General features: G+C 30.3%; 1 protein-coding gene across 15 annotated transcripts in view; it reads right to left on the bottom strand.

Annotated features, from left to right (window-relative positions):
* The window catches only part of Tab2 (TAK1-associated binding protein 2), a 79059-nt gene that overhangs the window by 1029 nt on the left and 63861 nt on the right, over positions 1-14169 (bottom strand). For 7 of the 15 annotated variants that reach the window (XM_076448717.1, XM_076448726.1, XM_076448722.1 and 4 more), the window contains 3 exons: positions 10319-10411; positions 8278-8445; positions 3219-5007 (listed from right to left, as the gene is read on the bottom strand). In XM_076448717.1, coding sequence (XP_076304832.1) covers positions 4838-5007; positions 8278-8445; positions 10319-10411 — 431 coding nt within the window. In that variant the 3' untranslated portion in view covers positions 3219-4837. Of the gene's footprint in view, positions 1-3218; positions 5008-8277; positions 8446-10318; positions 10412-11451; positions 11488-14169 lie in introns of all 15 variants that reach the window. The other 8 variants (XM_076448730.1, XM_076448729.1, XM_076448731.1 and 5 more) reach the window with 5 other exon arrangements.

Below are 14169 nucleotides of genomic sequence, written 5' to 3'. Positions count from 1 at the left end.
GCAGCTATCTGAAGAACAGGTAGTTTATATACCCCTTCAAATATACACATTTATAAACTTAGCATTATAGAATCCATTTAACAGTTTCATTTCTAATAACAAAAATAAGTTATTAAATTTATGAATCAAGATTTAAATTTCTTAAAATTTACACAGTTATACACAATATGTAAAAACCAATATTTTTAATAAGATAAAAAAATCAGAAAATAATGTCCACACTCAAAGTTAATAGAAACACCAGTTTTAACAACTTGAACAAAAGCACTTTGTTAAATAAATCAGAACTGCATGCATCAACACTCCTAAACTGTTAAGTAAAAAACAGAAAACAAAATGTTGAAACTAATTTTGGGAAAATGTGACAATATATTTCTGATTTGTTTATTTAGTATAATCCCCTCTGTTTTGTCCTCTAGCCATCCCTAATTTTAAGGTTGATAGGTTAGAGGGAAGGCAACTAGTCAATATTATATTAACTTTGTCACTTACAAGATCCTTAAGAGTTATTAGTCACACATAAAACTTAAGAAAAAATACTATCATGCTGCAGTTAATCACAGTAATTACTGTTAACATCATTTATGTATCTTAGATGAAAACTGAGTGATTTCATCCAGTACTTCTGAACAGTTCTTCACACTGAGAGATGTAATAGATGCATATGTATAAACATACAAATGTCATCAAATGCCCAAGGCTCACAAATAGTGAAAGGGTTAAAGAAAAGTTGGTTAATTGAAAGTTCATAAATTTTAAAAGCTTTTATTTGTGATGGATTTTGAATAAAAGTTTGAAGCAACTAGTTGGAAACAAAAAATCTAAGGTTTTTGGATGGCAAATTTCATTAAAACTCTGTTAAACAAAGCACAGTACAGACAACAAACTAAAAGAATATTGAAACAACAAAAACAGAATTTTTTACTTTTTCTATGCCATCTTTAAGTTTGAAGGTAATTCAGTCAACTACAGTGTCTAATATTATCAAACAGTGTAAAAGATGTCAATTACATTGGCATGAAGCTTATGTTCAAAATCACTGTGATGCAGGAATGAGAATAGAACAAACTTTTGTTTGGTTCTGGGGTCCTAGACCATGAATTTTGGGGGCTTAAGTGCTCTCTGTTGCATTGTACATCAATTTTGAAGCATTATTCACCTTATTTACTGCTAGGATGATCAGTAAAAACTAGGCTTTTGTCAATTGTTGCCATCTTCACTTGTATCCCAATGATAAAATCACAGACCATCTAACATACAAACTGGCCATTTCATAAATAGAGATACTACCATATAAGTGTTTATAATTGCAATTATTAGACCAGTAAAGAAAAAAAACTAGTCATTTCATGAAATATGGAGGAAATGCCAGTGTAAATCAGTTTCCACTAGGGCAAATTACTGATCAATCATTTACATACTAAGTCTTTTAAAAAAACAGATATGGAATACTAGTCATGTTCATCTGTAAACCTCTGTTTACCACAATAGACCTTGCTGAAATTTGAGACAACCATTTTTTTTAGTACATTTTAGCTAATCAAGAGGCATGTTAATGTAACAGCATATAATAGTTTAGTTAATAAGACACTGATTTTGTACCTTAAATTACCTGATCCATGATTTCATCCTCCTTATAAGACTGAAAATAATTTTGGAGTCTGTGACATTTAATACACCTCCAATGTTCTCACTTCTAACAGTTTTTACACAAGACAATTTCATCAGTTACTGTCTGTATCCAATTTAGGCTCGTAAAAGTAAAATATCCATTCTAGTAATTCTAAACAAATGGGCAAAACACAACACCATTATGGTGGATGTAAAAATATTTAAAGTATACCTCTACGTTTATTCTTTTTAATTTTCCCCAGTTACACTCTAAGGAGTTTGTAAATTTTCAAGCATTTAGATATTTGATTTCAAAAGAAGTTTTGTAATTGGTTGGCTGTCACATGATCAGCCAATTAAAAGAAGCCTCAAATATTAATTTCAGTTTTGCATTAACAAAAAAAACAAATAATGCAATACATATTTCAGCAACTACCATTAGTATTTTTTTTTTCCAGCAAAAGAATTTTTCACATCTGATTTCAGCAAACTTGGTGGATAATCAATTTTGATAATAGTTGTGGTGGCTATCTACGAAATGACAGTTACTTCTAATTTTGTATTACTATTAAGATTGTTGGTTAAACCAATATACACTTGAGAGAAATCCTAGTGGAGCATGTTAAACACTGCTTATATAATACTGATATGTTTCTGGTAAAGTCATTACAGTAATGCTTCATGGAAATAGCTTAGTGTGTTGGATAAGTTTGTCTACTTATGAATGAATGTCATCTATCATAACCATAGATATTCATTGGTGGGATGCCTAATAAAATGTATCTTTTGAGTAACAAGATTATCAAATCAGGATATCAAGGAACGAAGTTTTACCACAACTATATCTTTACATATATTGCCCTGTGTAACTTATTATAACAAGTCTGGCAGAGAGAGTAGAAGGGAAGAAAAATGTTAAAAAAAATCATTTCAAGTACATCATTTTAAAATAGGTAGAACTTTGTCAGATACAAGTGAATTTACCAAAAACCATAAGGTTATATTATCTTACTCATCATCACAGGCCAAATCACTCAAAATTATGCTGCATTTAGGTCACAATAATTCAAACATTTGTAGTTCAGTTTTCTTCACCAATAACAAACTCTCTTCTATCCATATCATTTGTATATCAAATTTCATGACAATGTTTATACATGAAATTACATTAGACAGTACTTGATTCCAAACCCTTCCTAGAATTAAATAAATGGCTTGTTGGTTAGTTCTTTTATAAATACATAAAACATGTAGTTTACCATGCAATTTCTTATCATTTCTGAAATACTTACTGATAAGACAGAAGTACCACAAGCTATAAAAGTATTACTTCTGAAACTGACAAACTAGTTTATTTCATTAAAATTTCCAATAAGCAACACTTTTTTTTCCCACATTGAACACTTTAATTTCCTAGCCAGGTTTTACAAACACAAAGGGGTTTACAAAGGCACGTGAGATACATGTCTTTCTGCACATGCAACAGTCATGAAGCCAAACATAAAAGGAATTATCACTATACAGACATACTGTATGTTAGCAACTATGTTGTCTACATCTTGATGTACAGAACATCCAACAATACTTCAGGATCCTTACTACAGTACCTGTAAATGGTGTACCAGATGATGTCTATCTTGTTTAATTCCATGTATTACACATCCGGTAGCACTTAAAGACTGTTTACTACTAGGATACTATTGTGTGCCAGCAGATACCCATCTTGTCTATATTTATGATGTATTATATGTCCAGTCACTGCAGGCTGTTTTCTAGTTGTTAGAACTGTGTACCAGGTGCCAACTGATCAGTCTAAAGGTATGTCCATGATAAATATTAGGCTCTTCATTACAAACAGTTTTTTGGATTTCTCTTATTTATATATATTTGAAAGTTTTCACTTACTGTTAAACTAGCTTCTCCTTTCTATTAGATACTTTTGTATTACAATATTGGCAATTCCTTTCCTACTGGTAATTTACACTGTTGGACAGAGCTGGTAAAATGACATCTACTTGTTCTCAAATTCTGTTGTTAACATAAGAATTATTTTAATTTTTTTTTAAATTCTGTTGCTGCTTATTATGGATGTGTCTTCTCATTAGCTAGAACTAATCACTTTTAAGTTTTTTTCCCATTCAGACTTTGTGAACGCCTCTTGTAAATGCTTTCTTTGAGTAATTCTCTGTATTTTCATGCAGCTACTATTAGGATACTGTAGTTTTATTTTTTTGTTTTCAATAAGGAAGGAAGGCTCATTAAACTAAGTTGATTATATAAGATGATGTCATCAATAACATAGTGCAATACAGTCAGTCAACTTTTACATTCTTCTAGCTTTGTTTTCCCTTATCCTTGAGTTTCTTTAACAGGGCAGTTTCTGGGTTTCAGCTAGTACACATCTGCCAATAAATTCATCTATTTTTCTCAACAAAATGCCAACTCTCTAGGTAAATTATTTTACTATAACTCCTACTTTGGAAGTGCATATATATACATATATATATATCCCACACTGGAAGACTACCTGCATCAAGTAGATTTTGAAAGTTTATTTGAAGAGCACCTTAGTAGAATCTTTATGGACATATTTCACTAATCATCTAAATGACTATACATTAAAATACTGGTAACAGTCCAGGTGGCTAAGCTTTTACAATTTATTTTGCTCACCAAATTTTATACAGCTCCCATCAGTGAATTTCCTTTCTACAAGTGCACAACTTTTGTGGATAAACCCACTTGATGATATAGTTGTTGGTTGTTTGGTGTTAGTCATCTGTACAGATAGCTTGTTCTTGAACATGAAAAACTTTGCTTAAAAAGTCTAAATTCTTTTGTGGTCTGTTATATTACAAAACTTTATTCAGTTTTTACCATTTCCTTTAAAAAAAAAAGGGAGAGAGAGAGTATGAAATGTATCAATATCATCAGATTATCACACAATTCTTCTTCTTTGCTGAGTGTACACAGACTTCTCTCCCTAAAAGAAAAAGTCTATGACTAGTGCTTAACTGGGAAACTGGCTTCAGAGCCTGAGTTCACTGATTTTTGTTATTCAGTCAGATAATTAACATAAAATCAGAATTTACTTTCCTATCTATAATTACTTATTTCAAATGGAAGACTGATTCAGTGGTTTACGAGGGTGCTGAACTCCTATGAGAAACACCATTAACACTGCAAAGTCAAGTTGTCTGTATCTGCTATGCTGAACCACCAAATGCTATCTACGTATGACTCCTAATCTGTGAGTGAAACGTAACTCCAAACTTTTGCCCACAGAGTTCTGGTTTGGGAAAGGATTTTGTCTTATATGGATCTGCACGTGGCCCACTCCCTGTCGAGGGCCTGGCCCACCCCCCATATCACAGTGGCTGTAGTACAGTGGTTGACCTTTAGGGTTAAATAAAATGAAGAAATAAATAAATAAAAGTATATAAAAAAATCATAAATGTATAATGGTAAAACTAACAAAGACAATAAACACATCTCTAACAAAAATAATACAACATATGTTATGTATGCTTTTAATTAGGATGTACCTGTTTTTAATAACTTCAGAAAGGGATAACTATAACAACTGAAATGAGATAACTCTTCACTGCATTTCGTGATGACGAGAAACCCACTTGAAGTAAAAATATATCTCAGGATGGCTTGTATGGGTATTAACACTTATACTTCAGGTTTTGACCTGAAGACAACCTATGAAGATTAAAACATTGTTCTCTGCTTTATTAGTAAAAGTATTAATACTGTACCAGCCATCCTAGATACATCTTGATTGCACTATTATAAACCTAAAAGTTAATTACTCTATGAAATCCAAACTTCAAAACAATCACTTTTGATATCAGGGTCTCATTTTAAATGCACATTGTACAAACAAGTTTTACTTACTATTGTTGTCATCTCACCAGCAGGCAAAAAACAAAATAAAAAAGAAACAGTTATACACAAAAGCTTTATAGCTATTAATAAACATTCATACACAGTTTTCTTTTATACATTACTATAAACTTGAAGCATGAAACTAACTGGAGACTTCAGGTAATCAATAAAAAAATTTAAATTTATAATCACTGTGGTATCCACTATGGTCTAGCTGTTTTCTATATATTATAATCCTTCAAACTATATACATAAAAGTGGACTACTAAGCAATGATACAGAAGTAATAAACAATTTACATAACCAACATACAAATGGTAGGGTGTATATTAAGTTCATGGAATAACCTTTTGTTTCTGACTTAAGTAAATAAAAATATAAAAACCATTTCCTACATTCTGTAGTCTTCTTAGAAAATTATATACTTGATAAAGCATTATGTTTATGATTTCAGTTCTATGAAACAAAATTAAGTACAGTATAATTGTAGCTAAATAATTCTAGCATTAAGTGAAAGATGTCGTTACCAGTAACTCGTTGTAACAAAACTTAAGTACAGCAAACAGTGGGAATAAATTGAACAAAATGCACAACATTCTGTTACAAACTTTCAGTACACAGTTGGTTAAGTTGTTTTATTATTATTTTTCATATAGAAGATCAATGGTGCATTACACACACCTTGTTAAGGTTGAATGTCAAGATGTGGAAATATTTTGCATTAATTAATTTCACAACCATATAGAAATGAATGTTCATAACTAATACCTTACAGAATGCACTTTGTTATGGTTTAGCATCACGATGTAAAAAGGATTCATGTAAGCTGACTGTACAACAATCAAGTTGATTGTTCATACCAACTAATTTGTTATAGGAACAAGATTTTTGTTTTACGATATTGTTTATTAAATGTTTTCCTTTTCAATAAAGTATCATGAAAACTTTCCAGCATATATCCATCAGCTTATTCACATTATTAATCAGCAGAAAATGTGATTTATTAAGACTGCAGAGGAAAGGAGAGACGTGTTCAACAAATCTGTACTTGACGGGTTCACACGAGGGCTACTACATTTTAATTGTTGCAATAATTAAAAATCATAATTAGCAATAACTTTGAATTACAATAAAAACTGATTTTCTTTAAAACAAGTCAAATATTTTGGAGTACATGCTCATATAAACAAGAGATAACAAAAAGTAAAAACTAACGAACAAACATAAAATCAATCATAAAATGTATTCTTAATTTCTCTGTTGAGTTTCCAAATATTACTGGTAATTCCCAGTAATATTTTAGTTTTAAAAACTTTTCACAAACCTTTAGTTTTTTAACTTGCTTCTTTTGACATTCATTTGGAAGCTTTTACAAGGTATACAAATAATATGAAAACTATTAGATGAAAATAAGTATTTTTATTCTTAGCATGAAAATCACCTTTTATTCAGACAAATTCGGTGAAGGTTTTGTCAGTTCACAGATAAACGTTTAGTAAACATACTGATTTTTGGTACATAATGGACTTGTAATATTAAATAAAAGTATGCTTAGTACATTCTGAATTATAGAATTTGTAGTTTCATGGGGTCATAACTGTCACAAGTTTAGTGAAAATGAGAGCTCACATATTGAGACTAAACAAGTCAAATGTTTCTTAATCATTGTCACTGAATCATTTATTATAATTGTGTTTTCAACCAATGCTTCAGTGATAACATGATTGTTATACTGCTATTACGTTTTTTTTTAAAAAAAGTCATCTTTCTCAACATAGCAGCATTCTCAAAGATAAAATAATTTGTTACAAAAGTAATAAGGAAAATTTCTTGCAAGCAATTCTAATCAGTGGTAAAAAGAAATGAAAAAAAGGAAGCCAAAGTCCTTTTAAATATTCATCTTAAAATGGCTCTAGTCGAACTTTTTTTTATAGGTAATGTTTACAAGTACATGTACACCACACATTAAACCTTCCACCAATTGCACCTGGTGAAGCTTGCAACATCTGTTTTTTTTACTTTATTATAAAATGTGGTATGTTATTGTAAATCTGTTATTTTAACTGAAAGTAGAAAATAAAGATTTATGATATTTTGAAATATTTCTGAATGAAAAAACAATGCTTTGAAAGATCTATTAAAATTACCATTATCTCAAGAAGCTACAAAATATATCAGTTCTCATGTAATTAAACATAACTTATCTTAATCATTATCCATCATTAACTAGCCTAATGAAGCATTTTACAATAATTAACTTTAACAAAAATATTGAAGGGAAATTTCTTGAAATGGATGTCAAAAAAAAAAAACTTCTGTGAGTTTTACATATTTCTTTTAAAATGTGCCAGAATTTAGGCTAAAACTCACCATTAAGATACAATGCTGGATGAACAGTTGTTGAAAAATTCAAGATTGAAATCTTTAAACCATAAAAGTCAAGAGGGCATTAATAAAGGGAATTTCCCACAATAAATATGCCTATATAATATATAAATAAGGACAAATTAAAGGATGAGGAAGCTAGCCAAATGAGTAACTTTTCATTTGTACATGATCTGATGTGGTCAAGATATGGGTACATACAAACAAGAACTACTGCCATAGCAAAGATGCCCCCACCATAAAATCCCAAATTAATAAATATAAAACATGAATTAGAATCATGAAGGGGAAGGAATATAAAAATCTAGAGAGAATTAGGATGACAAACTTTGTGACAATAACAAGGAGCTGCAGGAACTGGCAAAGAGTAAAATCCACTATGGTTACCTATAATCACACGTGGCATCTCGCACACTTCACATTTATCTAGTGCAGGGTGATTATGGAAGGTACACTCAGAACATTTCCACATGTTTCCTTCATCATTTTCTTCTGCTTCTGACATTCCACTGGTATTACCTGGAGTGAGAGTTCCTGGTGATAGCTGGGGAGATTCTGGAAATAACAAATACAGGAACATATTATATTAGATTGAACATGTATCTGTCAGTTTCAAGTCAACACGTTTCTCTATACAAACTGAAAATATCATATTAAACTTTTGTAATTCAAAGACAGTACACTGAAAAGGTGGTGTCAACATTCATTCATACATGCAAATACTACTTGCATCAAATAACACTAACTGAAATTAACAAATGTATTCATATAGTCACTGTTTCTAAACTTTAATAACCAAAGCAAAGTAAAAACAAAAACAAACACTTTAGTTCTGTTAAGCTGTACATGTTCACTTTTACCCTCAGTAATTATTCTTTCCTTTCCCTAGCATCTTGTTTGTCAAACAGAGTTGATATCTGAGTGAAACTGTTTTTTGGTGTCAAGGATTACAAAACAAACAAGAAAAAAAAATCTAAAATATTTATGAGTGAAAAACTGTTCATTAAGAATATTATCTATATTTAATGTTTTGGCTTTTGATACGTAGGTGTAAATTTGAAACCTAAAAGTTTACTGATCCAGAAAGGATTACTTTTTCTGCCATTTTTGTCACCTAAAATGAAGAAAATCATTATCAATCAATAATTGAATAAAAGTAATTACAATACATGATCAACAATAGTCTCAAATAAACATTCTATATGTCTGAAGTATCAGTCATCCTCAAGACTGCAGAATATGAGACAGTTTTACAAATTTATACCTTTCAGAATTGATCATGTAATCAATTACCCTATCGTTTACATATAACATAACCTAAAGAATGTTATGCCATCAACAAACTTTGACCTGCTAAACTGACAATGTTCTTCAAAACATTATGATTGTTTTTATTGTATTCATTATTTCTCTAGATTCTATAATACTTCTAGCTATCAGGTGATTTGATTGAGCTAAAATAGGTTTTTCTCTAACTAAATAATCAGACTGGTAAAACTTATGTTTTCAACCAATGAATTTTTAATTTGATTATTTTTAACATTTATAAAATGTTTATTCATTTTAAATGTTACAGTTCTTTTAGTTTTACTGATGTATGACCAACCACATTCAACTTTGTAAACATGTTTTATTACATTTAGTGTGTATCTTTAGTTTTATTTAATATTTGAATAATCTTATCCTCATGTTCATAAATCAAGGAAAATAGTGATTTGCTTTTTACACTGCTGAAAGATTTAACAGGATAAACAAGGAACACGAGGGTCTAGAGACACTGAACAGAAAGCTGACATTTCTGGCAAAGTTGAAAAATAAAAATAAGTATTCTTCTATAGCCAAATATAAAAGCCTTACTGGTTATTATATGATGAAAACTACTGCTTTGGCTTATCTGAATAACATGATGGGCAGAAATAATTACAAAGGTAAAAATAATTTAACATGCCTTATATTTTTTACTTCTCTGGATGATGCCAAAACAATGAAATATGTTCTTTTTTTGAGACTATCAACAGTTTCAGAATAAAGATTTTAAGTTTTGTATTTGAAATACTAATCATGAAAGCATTTCATTTGAAGTTTTACACAAATAATATGAATATTATCCTCTAAATAAAAACATTTTTTTATATTTTATAAAAAAATAACTTGTTACTTGTTTGTTATTAAGTAGAAACCTAGACACCTGGCTATCAATATGCTCATAAATATCAAAACCCTATTTTCAGCATTATAATAACCCTCAGACTTGCAACTGAACCACAAAAGGCAAAGATTGTTGCTATTAAATGAGTTTAAAACTGAAAAACAATTGAAAACAATCAACTAAAAGTCTAGCATTGCAACCTTCAGAATAACTACAGATCAACCATAAAATGTTAACAAGCATGAATGTCTTCGAAACTTTAACAGTTTCTAAAGTTACCTCTATCTTGTTTGGGAACTGCTGGAGGAATGGGTCCAGAGGGTCCAGTGAATATGTTCTTGTAGAAGTTTTCATCTGTTACACCTAGAGGAACTGAAGGGAAAAAAAAAAAAGTTATATTTTGAGACAAAGCTGCATAATTTCTAGTACAATACTAAGATAGCTTTTATCACATTGTTAATAAGTATATGTTGTTAAGAAAGTTCAAAGTCCATAATGATTAAAGATCATAAACCAAGATTGGTTTCGACTCAGGATTTGTTAAGGCAAGACATAATTAAGGATAAAAATACAACTTCATGAACGGTGTAATACATTCAGGAAATTTCTTGTCATTCAGTGGCAGCCTGATGGCTTCATAATTCAAACAATGATTTCATTAATAACAGGTTTATTTCTTCAATGATATTAAAACATAATATGTAATGAAAGTTGTGCATCAAATATCAAAACTGTTTTTTATATTGATTGTATGACATTCCTCTGATGACAGGGAACTCTGCATAAAAGAACAAAATTAAGATTTAGCAAAAACAATTACCTTCTTATACACACCATAATCTGTTCACAAAACTTGTTATATTTTTCAGTTCATATATTTAGGTATATTATAGTCCTGTGTCTTTCAGTATCATGGATATCTATGGATACTGCTCTCCTCTTTACATGTGTACAATATCTTCCCCAGTATCATCTAGTGGTTAAATTTAACATTTCCAATTCTTTTAATTTAAAAATATTCCAGTTTCAATTTGGTTATTAAATAAATTTTAGAGCAACATAATATGCTTATAAAACCAGGATATATATTGGTTTTGTTGTTTACTTTGCTAACAAAAGAAAGGAAATAGAACTGGCATTCACTCAGTTGGCAAACAGCTGACAAGTCACCCCAGTAAGGTAGGAAACTACATGTAGATACTTGGCTAGATTACTACTTAAAATGAACAATCATTATGTTTTAATATATGTGAGTATTAGCTTGATATAAACTCCATTAATGAAATTTGACAAGAAAGTTACAACCTATTTTTTTTAATAAACTTTAGAGCTACCTTATACTTAACTCGGGATCAAGATTTCCAACTTGGCTTACAATAAATTTAACCCCACATGTGATCTTTACCACTAACCTTTCAGTCCATGGGCCCAAAGGCTATATAACTTGTCTAAATTGTAAAGAGAAAAGAAGAGAGACACTTTCACAAAACTATGAACATTAACATTTAGAATATTTTATCCTTCATGACACACCTAAATCTAAAATAATCTATGTCTTGATCAAATGTATCACAAAACAAGTGGTGTGTAATTTTAATCTATATAATCTTAACCTATGTAAAGCTTATGCCATTCCTTACTCAAATTTAACAGCATACAGAATATAATGATACTGACATCTGAGTAGCTTTATTTATCAACTTTTTAAGCACTAGTAATACACAAAGTCTGCAAAATAACCAAATATGGAACCAAGAAATAATAAAATTACAGTAACCATACTCATACGTTTTAACACTACCTCCACTCTTATGGGTAATTTGTTATTTCATTCTTTAAAAAACAAACCACAATAAACCTGACCCCATTTGGTTGGTACTCTCAATGTGTGCCAAATACCTACATCAACATACATTAACAACCACTATACACTTCATTCTTATCTTTATTACATTCTTGCAGACCCAGCAAGGAAATAAGTAATAAGTATTATTACAGTTTTATGAAGGTGTAATATCAGATAAACTACCAATTAAGAAATTGCAATTTACTACACTAGGCATTACATATGTAAAATTTATATCATAAACAACCAGTGGTGGGATTCAAAAATTTTAACAACCAGTTCTTTCTTGCTTTACATCCCCCCATTTTTTTACAATAAGAATATTTTACTGAAATAATTCATTTATCATACTTTAAATATTTCCAAGTTGCCACTTGATTATCATCAGAATCTTTATTCCTTCCATGTGTGACCCTGTTGTCATCAGTTGTGTGGTTTTTTTCTTAGCCACATTTGAAATGAAGAAGTGGGATTCACATGAATCTAATGGAAGGCCAATCAAATTAATTATCTTATAATCAGGTTTGCCACATTTTCAACTGTAAGGGAGCTTCTTTTATCTGAATATATGACATTCATTATTGAAAACTCTCTTTTTGCTTCTGCAGAACTAAGAACAACAATACTGAATATATTTTAGCCTTTTGTACAGTTCTTGTAATCTCATGATTATGGTCATTTTGTAAGACATTTTCCACATAGCCATGGAAATCATCAATGCTGATTTTGTGATGAAAGAGCTTACCAAATTCATACAATTTTTCTTCAGTGGCTTTCCAAGGGACAACAAGTTCATCAATGTTCCAAGAATCTGACTGAAGTATGTTTACCAGTTCATTAATTTTATTGTCATTTTCTTGTGCATTATTTTTTGATTTTAAATGATCACAATCCATCAATCTGCCTTTCATATTTTTTACTAATGTTTTCAGTAGTTTTTGATGAGAAAGGCCCACACATCTTTGGTTTTCAACAAACTCAAAATTCCTAAAGGGGTCAGAAGCAATTGTTTAATCAATTTTCTTTTCAAAGGTTTCCCTACTTTCTTTGAGCATTTCAAATGCCTTAAGACTTTTTTTTTTCTTTTAAGTTCTTGCTAAGTTTAAATTTCTGGCTAGAAGGGCATTAGAAAGTAAAAAAACTTTCTTGTAGTATATCTATTATTATTCCTAAATCCTCCAGGAAGAATTTGTTACAAAGACAGCTAGCCATTCCTGAATATTTTTTCTCAGTAGAAAAATATTTGTATAATGCTGGATAAGCATGCCATAGAGCAAGTGTTGATAATTAGGCTGCAGTCAGCCCATCTTGGTCCCAAAACTCTACCAATCTTCAGAATTTCTAGTCCAATTTCTTCTGAAATGTTGAAAAATTTCATTTGGTTTTTGTTTGATTGGTGAAAGATTGTGTAGATTTTATTTATGAACACTTTAAAGTGATTCACTTGTTTTACATCAGCAATAGAATTATCTAAAACCAGTTGCAAGCAGTGATTTAAGCAATGCGAAATTATGGTGTCAGGAAAATCATTTTTAAGTTTAGTACTCATCCCTAACCTGTGGCCAAGCATTACACTTGCACCATCTGAGCAGAATGTTACCAAATTATTTTTCAAAAATATACTATTAAATCCTGCATCATGTAAACTTTGAGATGTGTAAAAAGTTATGGTTGAATCTTCGTCAATGATGAGTTTTAAATTTTGTTCAATTGATTTAGTAAATATTTCACTTTTTAATTTCTTTTGCAACATGATCAACTATTCTAACAGTAGTTTTCTGAGAATGGAGTTCCACTCCTATGTCCAACCTATTTTTTTATTTGTAGCTCAATCTCATCTTCAACATCAGAAAATGGCCTGCTTTGTTTTGCTACACTATAGATTGTATTAAAAACTTTACATGCAGAGCTGATATATTTTTAGTTTATTTTATCTAGGCATTTGGTAACTGTGTAATCTGCATGATCTTTCAATTGCATTGCACATATATTGTGTGCCTTCGATGAAAAATGTTCATTCATTTTTTTTTCTGAGATGCTTGCTGAATGGTTTTATTCCTTCCTGATGCTTCAACACTGTAGCTTCTCCATTCCATCTATACATGAATTCCCTTCAAGTTTATGGAATCAAATTTGGTTCAGTGATCACAACCAAACCATCATATTTTTTCTTCAACTCCTTAGCCTGCTTCATACTGCTCTTCCAGATTGCTGGATCTTCATCATCCCTAGTTTGCACAGTATTAAAAGTAGAAGTTTCATCACTTCTTGAAATTGCTGGCAT

This window comes from Tachypleus tridentatus, chromosome 8 (genome assembly GCF_004210375.1).
Source record: "Tachypleus tridentatus isolate NWPU-2018 chromosome 8, ASM421037v1, whole genome shotgun sequence".
Taxonomy (NCBI): Eukaryota; Metazoa; Arthropoda; class Merostomata; order Xiphosura; family Limulidae; genus Tachypleus; species Tachypleus tridentatus.
The sequence above is the reverse complement of the archived record's forward strand: the minus strand, read 5'-3'. Positions and strand labels throughout refer to the sequence as shown.